General features: G+C 42.3%; 1 protein-coding gene across 4 annotated transcripts in view; it reads right to left on the bottom strand.

The window, feature by feature from the left end:
* Positions 1-19,100, bottom strand: part of mpped2a (metallophosphoesterase domain containing 2a) — an 86,032-nt gene extending 66,932 nt beyond the window's left edge. Inside the window, exons 1-3 of one of the 4 annotated variants that reach the window (XM_050043517.1) lie at positions 18,682-19,100; positions 17,278-17,502; positions 16,014-16,304 (exon numbers count right to left, since the gene is read on the bottom strand). In XM_050043517.1, the coding sequence (XP_049899474.1) occupies positions 16,014-16,126 (113 nt within the window). In that variant the 5' untranslated portion in view covers positions 16,127-16,304; positions 17,278-17,502; positions 18,682-19,100. Of the gene's footprint in view, positions 1-16,013; positions 16,305-17,277; positions 18,608-18,681 lie in introns of those variants that run through there. The other 3 variants (XM_050043525.1, XM_050043508.1, XM_050043499.1) reach the window with 3 other exon arrangements.
* Positions 19,101-20,120: the final 1,020 nt, after the last annotated feature.

Genomic DNA, 20,120 nt, shown 5'->3' with positions numbered 1-20,120 from the left:
ACAAAAAATGCACTGAACTTAATAAAAACACAACCCCAAATGCTCCCCAGACAGAACTCCTGCACGCTCACATAAAGCCATTTTTAGATTTATTTACTCTGCTGTAAATTACTTAATATTAATCGTATTCATTTGAGAGACTCGTGATCAAATACGATTGCTGTGACGGATCTGCAGACACGAGCAGCAACAATTGTTTCTCTTGTTATGTTTAGGGAAGAGAGGAATCGTTTTAATCTATAGAAACTGTGTTATTCAGAGAAGAATCTCTTCAGAATTTTTACATACAATACATCGGCAAAAGTATGTGAACAATCTGAAGAAGGTGAAGACCTATGCTGCTTTAACAGCCTCCGCTCTGAGAGATGTTGGAACCTCGCTGGTCAAACACTGATGTTGGGTGATAAGGTCTGGCTCCCATTCAGCATTCCAGTTTATACCAAATGTGGGTTGTGGTCAGGACTCTGCAGACCAGTCAAGTTCTTCTACATCAAACTGGGACAAGCATTTCTTTCTGATGCTGACTTTGTGCACAGGGACATTGACATGTTAAAACAAGACAGGGCTTTCCCCACGCTGATCCTACAACGAAGAGTTGGATTAAGATTCCTCTTAACTGGAACAAAACAAGCCTTGTGTAAATCATGATAAACAATCAAAAGTTAACAAGTACGTGGACAGGGGTGTCCACAAACCTTCATACTTGTAGTGCATCATAAGGTGGGGACACGCTTATCTCCCAAATCGATGCTATCACAACACTTGGGTGCCGATTTGATATGTACTGTGATTTTGCTTCAAGTATTGCAATTCATTATTATAAATTATTGCAATTTTTGTTTCCTTTTTTAAACATTAGACCATGGGAAAAAGTTAAATCATACACGTCTAGAGAGTGTTCATCATAAGGCATGTTTTCAAAACCAATGCACATCTTACGTCAGTCAGTGTCTTTGACTTTTGTGTCAGCAGCATCATATATAGAAAAGGGGTGTATAAAATGCACATGTGCAACAGAATAAAGAAAAACATTAAACATAAAATTAGCTAAATCTTATTTATTATTTCATCGTTGAGCTGTGTGCAGTGCATTGATTTCGCTCAGCCCCTTCCCCTGCTCTCTCTTTGTATATCAGGACCCAAATGAGATACGAATTTAGCTAGCGCAACCTGCGGTCTCTCTACCTTGCTCCCTGCCGAGGAGACTATTTCGCTAGGAGGAGAGTGGGCTGCAGCTCTAGAGGTGTACCTGCAGCAGCTGTAGAAACTTGAATTTAGCCATCGCAAACCCCGGCACCAGGGTTCACTGCAGCTCATGTAACAGCAGCAACAGAAACTACACTGATTTGGCGTGAAGTCGGGGCTGTCCTGCATCAGACCCCCAGCGCTGGGGTTTGCATGACCTGAATCTGAGTTGCAACAGCTGATAACTGAAGGTCTGGCTTTGTTTTTCTAGAATGAATATGACCTCACTTTAATCATAGATGACAACAATTATTTTACTTCCACTCAGACTAAAATGAACAATAGCATTTGAATTACATCGATTCAGGCATTAAAGAATTAAAATCAATTTTAAAAATGCACTACTTTGATGAATCAATTTTTTTTTTCCTGGCAGCAACGCCCCCCTCCAAGTCCTGGCAAGGTTAATGGGTCAACGACCTCTGAGCTGCCCACTTGTCTCAGACAGAAACACATGTCAATCACAGTCCAGTCTGGGTCTCTGTCCATTTTATACCTGCCGCCACCTGCTGCCGCAGGATTAACCTCCAGCTCCTGCCTCTCTCGTCACTGTTAATGGAGTTGTCCTGCTAATGATTTCTCATCAATACGAGGCCACCAGCGGGGACACAGCCACCTGAAACCTCCAGGGGTCAAAGGGGAAATGTGGATTGACTGCTAATCAACTAAAGCTGACCTGTTCATACGCGACAAACAGGATCGAGACTCGCACTCTATCTGGTTTAGAGGGTAGCAGAAAGACAAAGCTCTAATCAAGCCAGCTCTACAGGCAGTGATTGTGTGTGTGTGCACACGCAACTGCAATATAACTTTATAATTCACTCATCATAAAACGAGCACAACACATGCAGCAGAATTCCTGGTAATTTTGTGATGACGATGTGAGCTGCAGGTCATAAAAATTAAAATCATTCGCATACAGTATTTCCATGACAACTTGCTTCCTAAATTTAAATTCTCTATCAAACAGGGTCAGAAAAGTTGCTTCTGGTACCATGATGTCACCACTAAAAATATGTTTTAATGCTTGAAACGGTATAGAGATTAATCAAACAGTTGACTAACAGAAGTTTAAAAAACAATCAAATTGTTTAAGTCATTTATCCAGTTGCTTAAATGTGAGGTTTTGCAGATATTTTTGTGTCACACGTTTAGTATTTTTTATATCAGCATTTTTCACTATTTCTGACCTAACAGACGATAGAGGAATCCATAATGATAAAATAATTTGTTACAGCCCCTGATGATTTCCAGGACGTAAAACTATTTGAACTGTGATACAAAAAGGAGAAAATAATATGTACTTTTCATGTGTTTAACTGTCAGTCTGTGTTATTGAGCTGAACAGGGTGTGCCAACAAAAACAAAACTATTTCTAAACAATATGCAGCCTCAATGATCGGCACTTAAATCACAGCAGACTGGAAATGGACGTCCGTACTTCACCACGGCCCTGTCGAACTTCACAACAAAATCTATAAAAGAACGTTTGTCCACGACGTTACATTAATAATGAATTTAAAAAGATAATCACAGCAGAGCTGGAGACCAAACAGTCACTGCTCTTCCACTAAACTCACACCGTCTTTATCGCTCTTTCAGGAGGAACATCAAAACACAATGCTCCCCATTTCCTCCCTCTATAACCTCTGCATCAGTTCCCCTCCCCCTGCTGTACACACACACACACACACACACAAACACACACACCGCTCACTCATCCACGGTGCAATACCATTTCTCTGAGAGGAGCAGAGAGAGCGCCTCTCTTATCTTCTGCATTTCAGCTGTCTGCGCTAATTCAATAAACTTCAGAGGAACAAAATGAACACAGGAATAACGGAGAGGGGGGTGGTGAGGGTGGTGGAGATGGTTGTGGTGGGGGGGGGGGGTAATCAAGGGAGCGGAGAAAGAGGCAAAGGTGGGAGAGAGAAACAAGCAAACAAGAAAACCCAACAGGAAGAAAAGGGGCAGAAGCACAAACAGAACATGTCGAATGATGGATATTCACGAGAGAGGAGGAAAAAAAGAATGAACACAAGCGCACTATAAAAAATATTCAAATGAGAATTGATTTTAAAGAACGGTGAATGATGACCTTAATGCAACCCCCCCTCTTCTTCCTCTCTCCCCCTTAACTCCATTTGTTCAGGCAGGGTGCGTCCTCCTCATCCCTCCCATAATGGCCAAGTATGGCACACAAAGCCTGCGTTGGAATATCAGCACCGGAGAAACCTTCCGGCACTGCGCTGGGAAATAAATTGCTTCTGCTAATGCCCCTTTCATTACGGCACAGCCCTTAATTGTGCTGCTGACAGTCCGCCTGGCTGCAGGGCTGATGGGAGGAAGGCTGAGGAGACGGGCACGACGTGGCCCCCGGGGCCAAACACCAACCAGCAGACTGCTGGGAGAATAAACTAGTGGAGTAGTTTGAACAGACAACATGGCTCACAGCAGAGGGTACAGATTAAAAAAAGCATGCCAGCTTCATTTGACGGCACTGTGTCAAGCAGCGATTATCACTCTCCGACCCTTCAGCTACCACGTTTTGTAAGAGTGCATTCAAATGTAGCTCTTTCAAGACATATTTTCTGTACCCAGGTATATCCAGCTTATGTAAAGATCCAGTTAAGGACTTGAAAATAATGCTGCTTTTTTAAAAATATTATCAAATAATTAGGATCAAGTGCCTTATATCTCAATACTGCTTTTGTACCTCTCAAAATTTACTGGAAACTGTTTAATCTCGCGACAAATATCTAGTCCGATTCATGATTCTTTACTCATTATCTAAGGAAAAACTGCACAGCTGCCTTTATTTAAACAACACTTGTGGTTTCTTTTGTTTAATGAAAGAAAGGGTTTGTAGAAAAGCATGTTTATACAGCTAAAAGTAAAATATACACATAGAGCAATGATCGTTAGTAATTAAGGAAATGTTCCCCTTTGTAACATCCACAAATACCTGCACTTGTGTATGCCTACATGCTGCACGTACCCGACAGTAACAGGCCTCTGTACAAAATAAACAAATGCTTTAGTGTCAGTATAACACCTACAATTAAAGCATTACAGTTGCTGCTCCTGTTAAAACACAAGATGGAAGCGATCGCATCCCGAGACCGAAAACAACTTAAACACTACCCTGTCTCCCAGATCATTTTCAGGACTAATTTAATGACTTATCTCCATTTCTAAAGGCAGCATGTATTCACCAATTTCTTTACACCTTACAGAGAAATACAAAAAGAGTGTTCAAGCTCCCATGAAGTGAAATGAGTCCCGTGTATTATAAACAAAACACTGATTACCAGTAAAGGCAAACTAAACACACTCTAAACTGCATAAATGGAGGACTTGTCACGCTGAGAAGTTGCAGGCTCGGGCAGCTTTGCCTCCATTTCATGTCAAGAGGGAAGTGACATCATCGGGAGATCGTGCCCTGTGATGCCAGGCTCGGGGGGCTCGGAGGCCAAAATCTCAAAGACATCAAAAGGGCTTCAAATCTCAAAAACAGCAGACCTGTCCTATGTCAACTGTCACTTAACGCCCCCCTCCCCAACCACCATTGACTCCACCACCAGCACCGTCCCGCCGGGCTCCAGCAGCAGGTCAAGGGTGGAGAGGGAACTTAATCAAGGGTTCTCCAGTTACAAAAGCCCCTCCACTCCTGGCGGTGAGCAGTGGCAGGCTGACAGAAACAAAAGGCCGCAAAATGGGACGGGCTCTTTGTTCTCCGGAGACCTGAAGCCCGACTGCTGCTTCTCCACAAACTGTTTAGGAGGAAAAAGAGCAAGGGATGGCAAGGTGAGACGTAAACATGAGGCTGCACTATTAATTGGAAACTCTCGTCTTTGATTAATAATTATAGATTTCCACGCCACAGAGGCATTTTCAATTCCAGAAAAGTCCTTCTGTGGTACATCAGTAGCCTGATAAGCAGACTGAATTTCGTTTTCACTTCATTATTCAGTCTGACACTGTGTTCATGTTAGCCATTTTCTGTCTGGGACAAGGGAGGGGGGGTCTGACATATTCATCCCAACGTCATTTTCAGTCCACACGAAAGCAGCTAGGTTGACATTTGCTATGTTGATCAAAGAAAATGTTCATTTAAGAGTCATTATATCTGCAAGTCGACCTATAACAACCTGTATAACTCATCTTTCTCATCTCCATCTATGGACCATAATCTGTCAGGAGAAGAGGAAGATGACACTGTCTGAATCCCGCCTAAAAAGCTGAATGTCTTGCTTGTTTCTGATCAATAAAAAAAATGTGTCGAGACTCAGAGGTCTGGAATCAGGCTGGGAGAACAAGTGTTTCCATTACAAGTGACCAATCAGAACCATGTGACCCAAACAAACCTCACACAAAGGATCTGCAGCGAATCAGAGCAACAACCAACACAGAAAAAAAACACACACAACAGATCAGACAAAAGTTTAGAGAACAAAATCCTGAACACATTTTAGCTCCTAAAAGTGAATCATCATCTGTCATCTGGAGACACTTTTTGTTTTAACCCAGACAACCGCAAACACGAACAGACGTCAGATGGAGTTTACCTTCAGGTTGTAGCTGCACCACAAACTAATAAAATAACTGTACTATAACAATTACAGTACAACAGTAACAGTGAAAACCTTTGGACTTTGAGATAAAGTAAAAACAAATGTTTGGGCTCAATAGTTGGGTTTCGCAAAACCAAGACAAATAAGTTATTTATAATTGTGATGACCGTATTTAGCTAAATGAGAACATAAGTGGAAAAAGAGAAACAAAAAACATGAAGCAAACACTAACCCACTTTGTGTGTGTGTGTGTGTGTGTGTGTGTGTGTGTGTGTGTGTGTGTGTGTGTGTGTGTGTCTGTGTGTGAGTGTGTGTATACGAATCTCCATGGCTAATCTCGCTGCCGGACGATCATTGCTCTGTGTAAACTGCCGGACTCGTCGGTGTAATATTTTGTGTACGCTAGTGTAGGGCTGTCCTGAATACCATTTTTTAACATTTGGACGTTTGGCAGAATTTATAATGAATATTCTTTCACAGGTGGCCGGGGGGGGGGTCGGGGGTCTTGGACCTAATTGTATTGCGGAGTTCTGCACAGCGGCAACCGGATCTTTGCTCTCAAACCACAAAAAAATGTGATGGCACAACAGTCTCCTTCAGTACATTATTCTATGCTTTCTTTTGATTTTCACATTGGCTAGTCATCCTGTTTAATTTGTCTTCTGATTAAATCAGAACCGCTGAAACAAGTTGTAGGAAGCCCAAGTAATTGGTTGCTGGCAGACACTCTGTGCTGCAATAAAATGGTTAATCAGCAGTGCCGTGCACTGTAGAGATGCGCTGCTGGTTCTGCCGGCCTGAATAGAATATAATGTCTACTGTTGTGTACAGCCTTTATAGACTGAGCTGAGTAGTGATGCGCAGGTCGACCCGTAACCCGCGGGACCGCAAATGGACCTGCGGGTCGGGCAGCAGTGATCGTCTGTTAAATCGGTCTGTAAATGATATTTTGACATTATTGGCTATTACTGTCATGGCATCCGAAGGTACTAATGCATTGAGCAGGTGACAGTCCGCGGTCGTTTTCAAAACACACTTGTGTCACGCACTCCAAACGAAACTTGTTGAAACTTTAAACAAAAATTTATTGTACAAAACGGGGGAAACAAACGTAGACAAAAACGGTTCCATAATTCATATTAAATTCAAAAGATAACGAAAAAACAGCTACAAGTTAGAGGGAATAGTGATAAAGTGGTAAAACTTGGCATTGATCCACAGCCTCAGACTGATGCGCTCAAGCGTACCGTGTGCACAAGCTACGTTGGTAGGATACTATATTTTCACATTTTTAACAATGCAATTTAAAAGTTTTGATTTTTATTGATAACCTACATTTACCAACAACAAAAAGACTACATTTAGCACCAAAAAATATGTAAAAAAAAACAAAAAACAATATCGAATACCAAATTTTCATAACTAATACCTACCCATAGAAACAAATATTCGAATATCCAAATATCCTGTCTTGCGTCGTCATTGACTGCTGACTTCTCACAAATTTTGACTGGCCAGTAGGGGGCGCAAGTCTTGCAGAAGTCGACTAGGCTAAAAACGAAAAGCCTTGCCTTCTGTTGCAGGTCCAGGGCGTGTTTCAGAAGCGGAGTTTTGCCTGCTTCAATTTCAGAATTTGTCCTTCTACCACAAGCAGGTAAAAAGGCTCAGTAAATGGTTTCTTTTTCGTTATTTCCTTCTTTGTTGTGCTGTAGCCGACAGACAAAATGAATACCATTTATACTCCAGTTAAGAATGACAGGGATAAAAGATTTCTGGTTGTGTTTTAGTTATTAAAAATACATTCATCCTCATAATTATACCATATTAATATTTCACATGCAGTACCTGTTAGCAGGAAAACTCTGTCTGCTTTGTGCCGTGGCTCCGAGAACAACAGACGAGGCGTGTATTTTTATTAGCTCCTGGAACGCTTCTGAGACGTGCTGCACTGTTTGCTGAAATTACAGGAATTGTCAAGAGTGGCCACGATCAGCCCAGCCGGCTGCCTGGCGGAGATCTGCACTCTACTGAGTGCACTTTTCTAGTTTCTATCTAAAATCTATTAACACTGGAGGAGAGGGTGAAAAAACTGTGATGTGTTCAACGGCAAATTAGACAACATGGCGAGTTCTGAAATGTCGACATTTCTGTTTGAAAGTCACACATCTTTCCACTGTTAAATTGCCAATTATGCCAAGTATTTTCATCTTCAAAGCATTCCCCGCTGCTGAAGTAAACAAGGTCTAACTTGTTCATCCACGACATGATGCAAGACACAGGGTCCCTTCTTCAACAGTCCATTTTGTGTTGTGTCACATGAGCTGCAAAGCCACATTTATCAACACAGAGATGGAAATGTCCTGTTTAATTATCATCCGACCACCTCACCGGCTCTCAACACACAGACTCATTAATTAAAAAAAAGAAGTTGATTTTCATTGTGTACATACATAACGACATCAGCTGTGAAACTGGGGCTGCTCCTCTCACTCTGCAGAAACACATGCTATAAAAAAACACTTTCCTCGACCGCATTTACAGCGCTCTTCCATTATATTAAGAAAAGGAAATCCGGCCCATAAAATAAAATTTAAAAAAAAAAAAAAAAAATCTCAAGGAGTTCATTAATAAAAACTAGGACAGTGTTAAAATGAATGTGTGAAGGCCGTGTTCTTCTGGTGCCGTTTCCTCGCCAGCTCGTGTCAGAATCTCCACGTGTATGGATGCAGGCGGCGGCGTCATTAAATGATTCATACTTACGAGCTCCTCAATTATTCAGAGGGCGGGAATAATTAACAAGGCATCTGGAGGAGAAGGAGTTTGTTAAATGTGGAATATTTTTTTCCCATGTTTGTGAGAGGGGTTTAAAGAATTTCAATTTCAGAGCATTAAAATTTATGTTTTGAGCTCAGGTGTGGTGAGTGAATGATTTTTTATATAACGTGAGTAACTGCCCAAAAAGAGGGAAAAGGATGCAGCATGTCCTCTGTGTTTACAAGAGATGTTTCTATGCCACAGAAAACACTGATGGGCTGCTGAATGTTCCGGTCAAGTTTTTACTAAATCAGAAAACCACAACAACGATACTCCTTCTGTGTGCAACATTACCACTTCACCCCAACTGCTGAAAAACGAACCTAAATATGGGTCAACCTGACGACAAATCTGAGGTATCCTGATATAGAAAACAATAGAGTAGGCAGAGGAAACATTTGTGCACTTTTTCATAACGAAACGCCACCATTCTGTCATTCACAAAACATTCAGGTTGTACATAAATATTAAATCCATGTGATTAAAGATTTTGAGTCAACGCAGCCAATTCTTCCTTGATACAGACAACGACAACCAGTGATAGGGATATATTCATGCAGGTGTGTGTGTGTGTGTGTGTGTGTGTACAGGTCAGTCCCTGTCCCTTCCCATAGTGTCAGCTAGGAGACCAGTGTCGAGATCACTATGTTCCACAAGCTGTCTTTGCTTTTTTAGTCTAATAAATAAACAAAATGAAGTCACAAATGCCAAGAAAGAAAATATTCTGACATCTATTTTGTTTATTAAACAGAAAAAAACGACCATACACTCTATTTCAACTCGACAGAAACCTTATTTATCGTTCAACTGTTCCAACAATCAATTAATAAACCTTTATTTCATCAAGTATGAAAATATGCTGGCCTCTACATGCTGTTTCTCTCACTGTCTCTCTTCCCGCAGAGCAGCAGCTTGCACTTAAAATAAAATGACCAAAATTATCCAGAGTCATTTGCTTATTTTGTCAGATTTAAATAAACTGTTTTTTAGTTGTACTGCATTTCAAATCTTGTGCAATTACTTTGTGCTACAACAAAATTAGATGATGTATCTTATTGGAAAAGTTTTGCAGAAAAACATTTCTATATTTCTCAAAGTAAAGAGTTGTAAGGAGGAGCGCGAGGTGTTGGCACCTAAACTGAGGTATTGTATTAGCACTGGAACTTTTGAATATATCTGCAGGTTATACAAAGACGGATTTACTGCCTTTCAACACTGTTCATAAAACTTGGAATTAAACTTGAGGCCGATGTAAAACCTGAAATAAAAAAACAAAGCTCGGGGCAAAGACACACAGACTGTGGAGTAAAGCAGGACAGAAAAAAAACCCCACCAGGGTCCATATTCACAATGTTTCCAAAATGCTCTGACAGCTCTTAACTCAGCAGAGTCCCCATTATAAGTGCTACTTAGGAAAACTTGGAGCGAGGAATGGACAACAACTTGGCGGACCAGGCTGCTCTCTCTGAGGCACTGTCACTGGTCCCAGCATGCTTCTTTTTAAAATGATTCTGAAGCCAAACAAGAAAACACAACCACAAAATACTTTAACAGGGTTACTGATTGTGTCAATAGAAAAGAACGTGTTTTATACATATTCAGTACAACGTAACCGTCCACACCCTGTACGGAGACACTAGATAAACAGAGTTGTTGAATCAGAGTAAACCTCGCATCACTGACCCTGGCAGCACCGGGGAAGTCGGCTGTCTCCACTGACACAGTTGTGTTGGCTTGCATGGTGCGCAGGTCCAGCGGGAATTAAATAAATTAACACTCTAAAGGCGTTAATGGCGTAATGCCGTTAAGTCATTGAGTGAGAAATGCCAACACATCTGCGATCAAGATAAACCACAAACAACATCGTCCCAGCGCGATCTAATGTGGTGCACATGATTAACTCCGTGTTATTTAGGAGGATTTAGGTTTGGATCACGTTTCTCCCTCGGCTGCTGTATGCAGACATTTGCTTATTTCTAACCAAGCAGTTGTCAAAAAATACTAACTTTTTATATTTACTGAGATTTGTGCAAAAACAATCAGTCAATCAGTCATAAATTGCAATGACAATTTTGATGATTGATTGATCATTTATGAAGCCGATATGCACAATGTTTAATATTTCTAGCTTCTTAGACGTGACGCTTTTCTCTGTTCCTGTCTTTGTGAATTGAATATCTTAAGTTTTGGACTGTTGGCAAGACAAAACAGACTTCATTTCGGGGTTTGACAAATTGTGATTGGAATTTCTGAACAATATTCGAACATTTTAAAAATACTAATTGAAAAACAGTGATCGCTAATGCAAATAATCTTCAATTAAAGCCAAACAAGGATTCAATTCCAACAGGAAATTCTTAGAAAACATAATAACTCATTTGATACAGCCCTAGGATATTAAATGTTAACAGCAAGACTATTTAAGACTATTATAAGGGTCACAGAAAAGTCTTGAAACACTCCCAGATCTGCAGTGTAGAGTTCTTTTAGTTTCAACTCTCTGTCAGTTTGTCTGTCTGCGTCTGTGTGTCGGGCCTTCCCGCAGTCTGGCCCAGATCCTGCTCAAATTGGATTTGAAGCCATTAGTGTCCCAACTCGAAGCATATGTTCCAAGTTGCTGAGCATTTCATTTCACGAGACGACGATGAGGGGGCTGAGAAAAGGAGGAAAAAAAAAAGAAAGAAAGAAAGAAAACACAGACGGCGCAGAAAAATAAACCAGACACAAACAGGGCTGGACTGAGTCTGTCGCTCACTTACAGACAGACAGAGACGTCCCATGCGCCGAAGAAAGCCCACTTTGACTTAGAGGTCACGTTCCTGAGCATTAGTCTGTAACTGCCACTGTGTGTTTGTCTGTGTGTGTTTGTGCGTGTGTGTGTGTGTGTGTGTGCATGTTTTCATATGCGGTTGAGAGAGCGATACCTTCCACACCACACAAAAGGCACTGCTGTGCTCCATCACAGAAATCTAAATATTCTGTCTAGGGGGGCAAAAACATTAGAGCAGGGATTGTATTTCAAATGGCGGGCAACCCCCTCGCTTGAGCTTTTTTCTACTCTCTCTGTCTTCGCTGTCAGAGAAGCAACAACTTTATTTATGTCCAAATACTGTGGATGCAGTTAGCGAGAACCCCCAAGAAAGTCGGATCATTATCTCTCAAATCTAAACAAGCCTTTACTTTCCCAGAACAGAGCGTGTATTCTATAAGCACTTAAACATAGCGGGGGGATGGGCTTATAGAAGTGTGTGTGTGTGTGTGTGTGTGTGTGTGTATGCGTGTGTGTGTGTGATCCCAGGGTTCCCAGTCTGAGTTTAAGAATGGCAGAGTAAAACACTGCAGGCTCTGTGGAAGCCAGGAAACAGCCTAATGTATTTATCCAAACACATATCTGCTGAGAGGCTCCACGGCTTCAACACATCCCCTTCCTACAGCGGCTTCACCTCCAGAAACTATCACAGCGAAAATGGAGGGAAAAAGCAGGACGGCGCAATATCGGCAAAAAAACGATTAAACTGATTATTTAGATGAACGTTGTGATTATTTGTTCCGAGTTTCAGGAATTTTGACTGCATGCCTGCACCTTAAACATGCTGTCACTGTTTCATTTTTCATTGCCCCGAGCAGCAGAAGCTGGAAGAACTTGTTTTCACTCGTGCTGTCTGACTCTTAATATCATTTAAACAAAATATAAATAATTTTGTACAATATCATCCACAATCTGCTCTTGTTTGTCATCAGCTGGAATAAAACTAAGTAGATAGACATTATGATTGCAATATGAGCCGCAATTTTAGTGGGAATGGTCATTTTTGCATTTCATTTTAACTGAAAACAAAATATAAAAATGATGATGTGATTTTTGCTAGGGTCTGTATGAAACAACTATGTTCCCTTACATCTGAAACATGATTTGTAGGCCGAGGCATCTTTGTAGCAACACAATGCTTCGTTTATAATGTTGTGACATATTTTACCTTTATCAAAAAATTGCAGCTCCTGGATTTGAATATCGCAATTGGCCACATTGCCATTTCGATAGTACTTCGATTAATCATGCAGCCCTTAATAAGCTCCACATGACCGTACACTTGTAGAAACTCAGGATTTTCCTCCTGAACACCAGGCAGGTCAACTCTTTTCCCACTTTGCTTGTTTTTCTATTTTCCTACAAAGAGGTTTCATGTTAGGTTTCTCTGCTGCCTCTCCGACTGAACTTCAGTAAGGGTCAACTGCTGCATCACTGCAGAATAAAAGGCTGGTACGAACCACACCAAGACTTTCCAGGGAACTGATAACAAAACCTGTCAATCACAGAGGCATAAAATAGTAATAAATCCAAAAATAAGCTGTGAAATTTCAGAAAAAAATGGAACCTTGCAGAGGCTGTTCTGTCATGTTTTACAGCTGGAGAAAACATTGTTTATACTATTTATTATTTGCCTTGTCAATAAAAAGGAGAAATTGAGGGAGCCTCTTCAAGCATCAAACTGGAATCCTTTCTGGTGAATCCTGTGCTGTCTGGCATGTGTTAACCTTGATTCATATTGAAGCATTTGGCCTGATTTATTGCCGTCTTTGTCAACCGTTAAAATGGACTGACGTAACACAAACTGCGAGGTGACCTCGTCTCCGTTTCCACATTCGAGGCACCAAAGCTCGCTGTGCTGGCAGCCTTGCTCACAGCTGAGGAATCCCAAAACAACACAGTGGCACAATAACGCCAGCACTGCCAACACCGGGAAGAAGGTAAGAGTCCCCGTTCAGCTGTTTACACGACTCCATAATTTGACCATCTCCCCAAAATAATCCTGTTTACATGAACATGATTATCCAGACAGAACTGTGGGAATCTGAGTGTTTGAGGTAAACAAAAAAAAAAAAAAAAAAAAAACTTGTTTGCCAGATGTTGTTGCTCCCCAAAGTGAGAGAGCACGGCTGGTTCAGTTTCCAGCTCTTCAGTCTGCACAGATCTCACACTGCTGCCCGAATCTTCCTCTCCCTTTAATTTATCTGACGTTTGTCTAAAAACGTCTCCTTTATGATGTTTATATATCTGCATGAGCACCACGTCCCACACGTCATGTAACATAAACCCCTGTTCTGTGTGTCAACCCCGCCGGCCACCATTGGCTCAACATGATGCCACTTCCCTTACACCTCAACGTAACAGGATGATCTGAGCACATGTGCAACCTGATCCCCGTCCAGGACGAGGGACTGACCAAGTGAAAGGACTTTACGGTGTTGTGCTGTGTTTTACTCCAAGTATGAGTCTGCTTACTTTAATTTCAGTCTGATCCCAGATTGCCATAATTATGCAACAAGAGATGCATCAGCTCAACTTTGTAACTCCTTTTAGATTTAGAGGCAAAAATATATTTTTACAAACTGCAGCTGTTTTCTCGTACAGTGTTTCAAGGTCTCTGAGGGAACTAACACAGAGGAGTTTTAAATTTAACAGTCAATCATATCAGTCTTGACTTGACAATCTGTGGCTCACCTTTACGGACAGTAATGAAAACATGCTTTAAGCTTTGTGTTTTTACCTTCAACAATTTAATTATATTTCAAGATTTGCTGTATTTACAAAACTGTCAAATCTGTCTATAACAAGACAAACAGCTGCACTTATGTAATTAGTGCATGATGTTTGCACAGGATCTATTTTCTGACATTTATGCCTGATAGATGTGTGACTTTCTAAAACTTAAATTAGCAACAAGTTTTAAATCACCACCAGGGTGCATCATATTTAACTTTTTTGGCCAAATATTTATTTTTTTCTTATTTGTTGCACCTGAAATAGTGCTGTCAAAAATACCGATTTATCAATACAGAGCAATTTTGAATATTTCAAACTGTTTCAGTACTCATTTTCCGCAGTATCAATACATCGGTACCAGCTGTCTTATTGCTGAGCTCTCTTATTGTTAATGTTTAACGACAGACATTCTGCTTTTCTCTGCTACTAACAAACAAAAGAAAAGTCGTCTTTGTCTTGTTATAGTCTCTTTTCATATTTATCTTTTAATAAAAAATGTAACTTGTATGCCCTCACTGACAGTTTTTCCCCGTAGTATTGCAAATGGTATCAATTATCAATATTTTTCAAGGTATTGTATTGGACTCAGAAATTCCATTGTCGTGACAACACTGACTTGTAATATCGAAAATGGCAACTAGAAATTAAGAAAGGCAGAAGGAACATGTGTCAGCTTTTTGCTAAGCTCTAATCGTGCATCTAAAACAGCCAAATCAAACCAAAATTACCCAACAAAGAATAAAGTTCAGTCAGAGAGCAAAATAAAATCCACAAATCCACTCTGAAAACAGCAGACGGACAGCACTGTGGCGCTCTCCTTCAGTCACTTCCTGTCCCTGCTGCAGCTTAACTCTTTACACAACACTCTCAGTGAATACATAATATCTCAACAAGCACACTGTGCATGTGACCAACAATCACTCGCAAATCTTTCATAAAACCTCATCACTGCTGTAACTGGGAGAAGGCACAAAGCATGCAAACACATGCAGCTGTGTGTTAATATCTGTCCACAGATAAAACACACACAGTGCTCTGATGAGTGTGTGCGTGGCGAGGGGCTGACGGGTCACAGCACTCTGACCCACTAATGAGAGGCAGAGCGTAACCACATCAGACAAGAGCCACGCTAAGTAACTGGTCTGATAAATAAATAAAAAGAGCGCCCTAATGCGGACAAAGCGCTCATGCACCGCAATGACAACATGGCAAAAACGATAACAGTCTCATAGGGAACAGTGGTGAGCCGTCCGCGACGCACGACAGGGAGTAAAAACATCTGAGTCAGAAAAGCTTTTCTAAATCTGCGTGAAGCATGGAGAGCATTTGGTTTTCGTTGTGTAAACGCTGCATGTTTTTAAAATGGGACTTCTGTGGTTCACCTGCCACACACGCTGCAAACTTTATTTTAACCAGTGGTATTTAATTTCCTTAAATGTTACACAGTGCAGTTTTTGGTGTCTGCCTGCTGTCAGAGTTTGTCCTCGATGGCCACCGTACATTCTCTGAGCTTGAGCCAATTAAATCAAAGTATAAACAAAGACTCTGCATCAAACAGGCTCCTGATTGGCTTCCTGTTGCAACTCAAAATTTCTAAGTGTCTTCTCCACTGTCTGGATTATTGCATCTTCTGAACACTTCATACAAAACCAGCCTCAAAACATAAAATGAAATAAAACAAATCAAGACAAAAAAAAAACCCTGGATGAGTGTGTGTTTAAAAGTTGCAGGTCTGAATTTATTTTGGCAGGTAATGATAGTTTTTAATTCTGATTTTAGGTTACGTGGCAGGTGATTCACTTCTATATGTGTATGAGAGTGTGTGTGACACTTACATGTGGACATGAGGAGGTTGGAAGCGGCTCTGGTTGATGTTGTAGTGTGTGAAGGCCTGTGTGGGGTTGGAGCTGTACTCGTCCACCGTGATGGTCACTTTGCCATGAGCCATCCTTCCGCCGTTTGGACATGAGACGCCGTTCGTTCACCGGGATTCAGCAGCGAGCCGTGCAGCGGTCATCCTTCAGAGCCGCTCAAGAAGCCCAGGAAGTCTCCCAGCAGCAGCAGTGGCAGCAGGAGCAGCAGCAGCAGCGACCCGGCCGACCAACACGACCACGACACACTGCAGTCTGCAGCGACAGGGAGCAAAGAGACACACACACGTCAGCTGCTTGAAACAGGACCACACGGCATGCACCCTCTTCTGAGCACACTGGTTGGAGGGTCTTAAAACCTCTGTGAAAACATTTAGATGTTTTTCCTGTTCCAAAATTAAAATACACAACAAAAACAGAAGGCTTGAAGAGATTAAATGACTGAGCACACATCATGGAAGGAGCTGATCTGTTTCTAATCATGCCAAATCACAATGTGATCAATACTTTATGCTGCAATTATAGTGTTCTTGCTTGGTTTCAGACACCACAAATAAAAACAGCATTCTTTTTTTACTGTCACAATTTAATTTTGAAAGAAAGAAACAAATTCCTGAACTACTCTCCATTAAAATGAAATCCTAATTAGAAAAACGCAGCGAGGCAACTTAAATGTAATTAGCAGATTTATTCTACCTTTTAAAAACAACATGGCATTCTCGTTAAGTGAACAGAAATTCTTTCAAAAACTAAACACTGGACTCTTAAGGCGACAATTTACAATCTGCAAGGCACGTTTTTTAATTGCTGCTCTGCTGCTCAGCTGGTTTTAATGCAAACTAATATATTCAAATGTAAAAAAAAATACTGCAGGCATGGCCTCTGAGGCATTAGCCCCTTGAAATTTAACCAAGAAAAAAGAAAGCAGCAAGTTATAATGCTCTGCTGGTGATCAAATACACTGCAACGCCTTCAGTAATTCTTCAAAATGCATGCACAGAACAGGTCTGACAATTACACATAAACACACAAAAATAAAGTTCTGCTTTTGTTATTCCAGGCCTGGTGCTCTAATTCTGAAATTAACCAGTAGCAATTAATCTGCCATCTGAGCTGCTCTGGCATAACCACACAATAAAGGCTAAATTAGGTAAAAACACATTAAAATCTGGAGGTAAAATGCTGCAAAAAAAAAGGTGAGTTTTCTGCATCTCCAGAGCTCACTCACCGGGCTCCGCTGTGTGTCTCCTTGCAGCCCTGAGTTCTCCCTCCTGCCTGACCTCCCTGACTGATAGCAAAGTGGCCACTGTGGGCTTGACAGGCTTTTTATACCAGACCTCCTGATGCAGCCACCAGCACAAGAAGAAGAAGAAGAAGAAGAAGAAATGCCCTCAATTTAACATCTTTTTTGGAGGGTAATCAGCAGCTCCGGAGTTCATTTGTTGGTTAAATCCTGTGATGCAGTGGTGAGTAACGGAAAAAAAAGAAGCTGTGACCTCCAGTTGTTGAATATCTCAAAGCAAACAGCCTCCCTATTGAAAGCAGAAAAAAACACTGTCCTATTTTCACAAAAGCATTGATTTATATTTTCTGGGTCAGCTGGATTCTACTTTCTGTGATATGTGTTTTTAAGTCAGACAAATGTATGCCAGCAGCCTAGAAAATAAAGGTTGGTAACCTCAGGTCCTGCAAGAAACAAAAACCTAACGCAAGCCTTTGAGTTATAATAATGAAAATATAACTCCTGTGCATCCAATAATAAGTTTGCAGATCTTCCAGGACCTTCAAAAATAATAATTTCACCCAAATTAAAAGCTGCCCTGTCAGACGCCTTGCACACGCGTCACCTCAGTAGTCATTTCTCCCAAGGCAAACTCCAAAACCTGAACTAGTGCTGCTGCTGCTTCTCGGAAAATGTGCTCTTTTTTTTTCTTTGCAAATGCAGGCCGATTTGTGTGCAGCATGCTTCACGGTCTCCTCGCCGTGTGCATTCAGTGTGTGTGTGTGTCTATGTGTGTGTAACTCGCCTTGCTCGCCTGTCTGTCTCTACCTTGTGGCTACAGTAGCAGCAACTAGCTCTGTAGCTTAGCCTGCTAAACCTGCCCTGGCAGTGGATTTTTTATTATGCAGGCTGTAGCTTCACACTGAGCTGCTTTTCTATAACGGCGGTGCACACACACACGCGCACACACACATTGTCAGCCCCTGCCTTTGAAATACACAGAGCAGAGAGCCCCCCCCGGCACACACCGTATAGCTAACTTCACGAGTGGAAACCACTCCGGTGAGCAGAGAGGGTAAAAGGCGAATAAATTGACCCTCTCTGATACCATGCATGTACACGATGTGTGCTATGCGCCTCTCGCTGTTCACCGCTTGCAGAAATGTACACAAAAAGAAAAGGAGGTCCGTGCAATCCTGAACTCTGCTCCTGGAATAATAAAAAACACCCAAAGGTGGTCAGTGTCACGGCACCGCCGCGCTAACCTCTTGCTCGTCCTCGTAAATGACAAGCCACCTTTTAACCGACGGCTTTGTGTCAGGAATTTCTTTTTCTCCCTCCCCGTCTCCCCCTTCTCTCCCCCCTCCCTCCCTGCTCGGTGCTCAAAGCAAAGCGGAAAGGTTGCTCTACCTTCGTCGTGTGGGGCTTTTTGTGCGTTTTTATCTGGCCGGAGAAAGAGTGTCGGGTCGGGGTCGCCCTCTACGCGGCGGCGGCGGCAGCAGCAGCAGCGGCGGCGGAGGGACGCGGGTCCATGCGGCAGCAGCAGGAGAGCGGGTAGGTTCGTACGCGGCCGTCCGGGGGTTGCGGCAGTCTGGGCGGATAGGGCAGAACCTTCGACCCGGCGGGACCTCGGCTGGCTCCTGTGGAAAGAAACCAGACAAGAGAGCGGAGGGGGAGAGAGCCGGAGAGCAGGAGAGAGACACTGACAGACAACAGGAGAGAGAGCAGCCTCGGTCCGACGGAGGGGGAGCCGGAGTGCAGTGAGTCGGAGCTGCCACTGGGGTCAGAGAGCAGAGAGAGCAAGAGCGAGCACAACCCCCCGCCACCTCCCGTGCGCGCGCCCTCACCGGCGGGCACACGCGCGGCGAGGCGCGAGAGGGAGGGAGGGAGGGAGGAGTGGGGGGGAGGAGGAGGAGGGAGCTCGCGCAGTCCCGCTCTACCTCTGTGTTGCATTCACTTGCTGTCGGAAATTACACACTCCCTTTCAGAGGCACGAACGCAGCAGTGATCTCTCTTTTTTTGTTTAATTGAACACTAGAAGAACAAAAGCATAAACATACAACATCTCAACAAAAAGCTAAGGGAATATTAAATACATGAAAATAAGAATTATAAAAATTAGTTAATAGATTATGTGCAACGTGTAAGAAATGTAAATTAAAACTGTTTTTTTCTCCATGCTGGCTTTGTGCTAAGCGATCTAGCGATGGGTCTAGGGTCTAGCGATTAGCCAATCAGCGCCACGCTAATGGCGACCGCTGCAGATCCTACAGACCACATTAACGATGCTATCGAGGTATTTCGCCACTACTCGCGTTAATGGAGGACCAAATTAAGGAAGCTGCTAAACTGGATTTAACGGCGATGCAGCTGGGCGTGCACGACGACGGAGACATTTTAAACGGGCAATGCTCGCTTGTTTTCAGCACCCCCGAGGCATGGATACTAATGATGTCAGATTCTGGGTGAGTCATTGATCTCTACTGATTGGTTAGGGAAAAATCAAAGTCCCTCCCCCTTGTAAATCACCTTCAATGGAGGCGATGTCAGACTGAAGGTTCTGGGAGCTTCAGTCTGACACTCAGGCTAGGCTTGACTGGCAAAAGTCTCGAGTGTACTTGCTCTGTATATGGGCCCAGTGACGCAGAATTTTACACTCAGCAGTTGAACCATTTTGGCTTCATGTGCCACTAACCTTCATAGGAATAAACAGGAGCCCGCCTCCAACACTGTATCCAGGTCTCTTTATACATCCATGGGAAGGTTTTCTAAAACCTGGCAACCTGAAGGCTCGTTTTTAATGGATTATTGCTGATCTATAAAGCATTAGTAGATATTTACTAATGATT

The sequence above is a fragment of the Epinephelus moara genome, chromosome 1 (assembly GCF_006386435.1).
Source record: "Epinephelus moara isolate mb chromosome 1, YSFRI_EMoa_1.0, whole genome shotgun sequence".
Lineage (NCBI taxonomy): Eukaryota > Metazoa > Chordata > Actinopteri > Perciformes > Serranidae > Epinephelus > Epinephelus moara.
The sequence above is the reverse complement of the archived record's forward strand: the minus strand, read 5'-3'. Positions and strand labels throughout refer to the sequence as shown.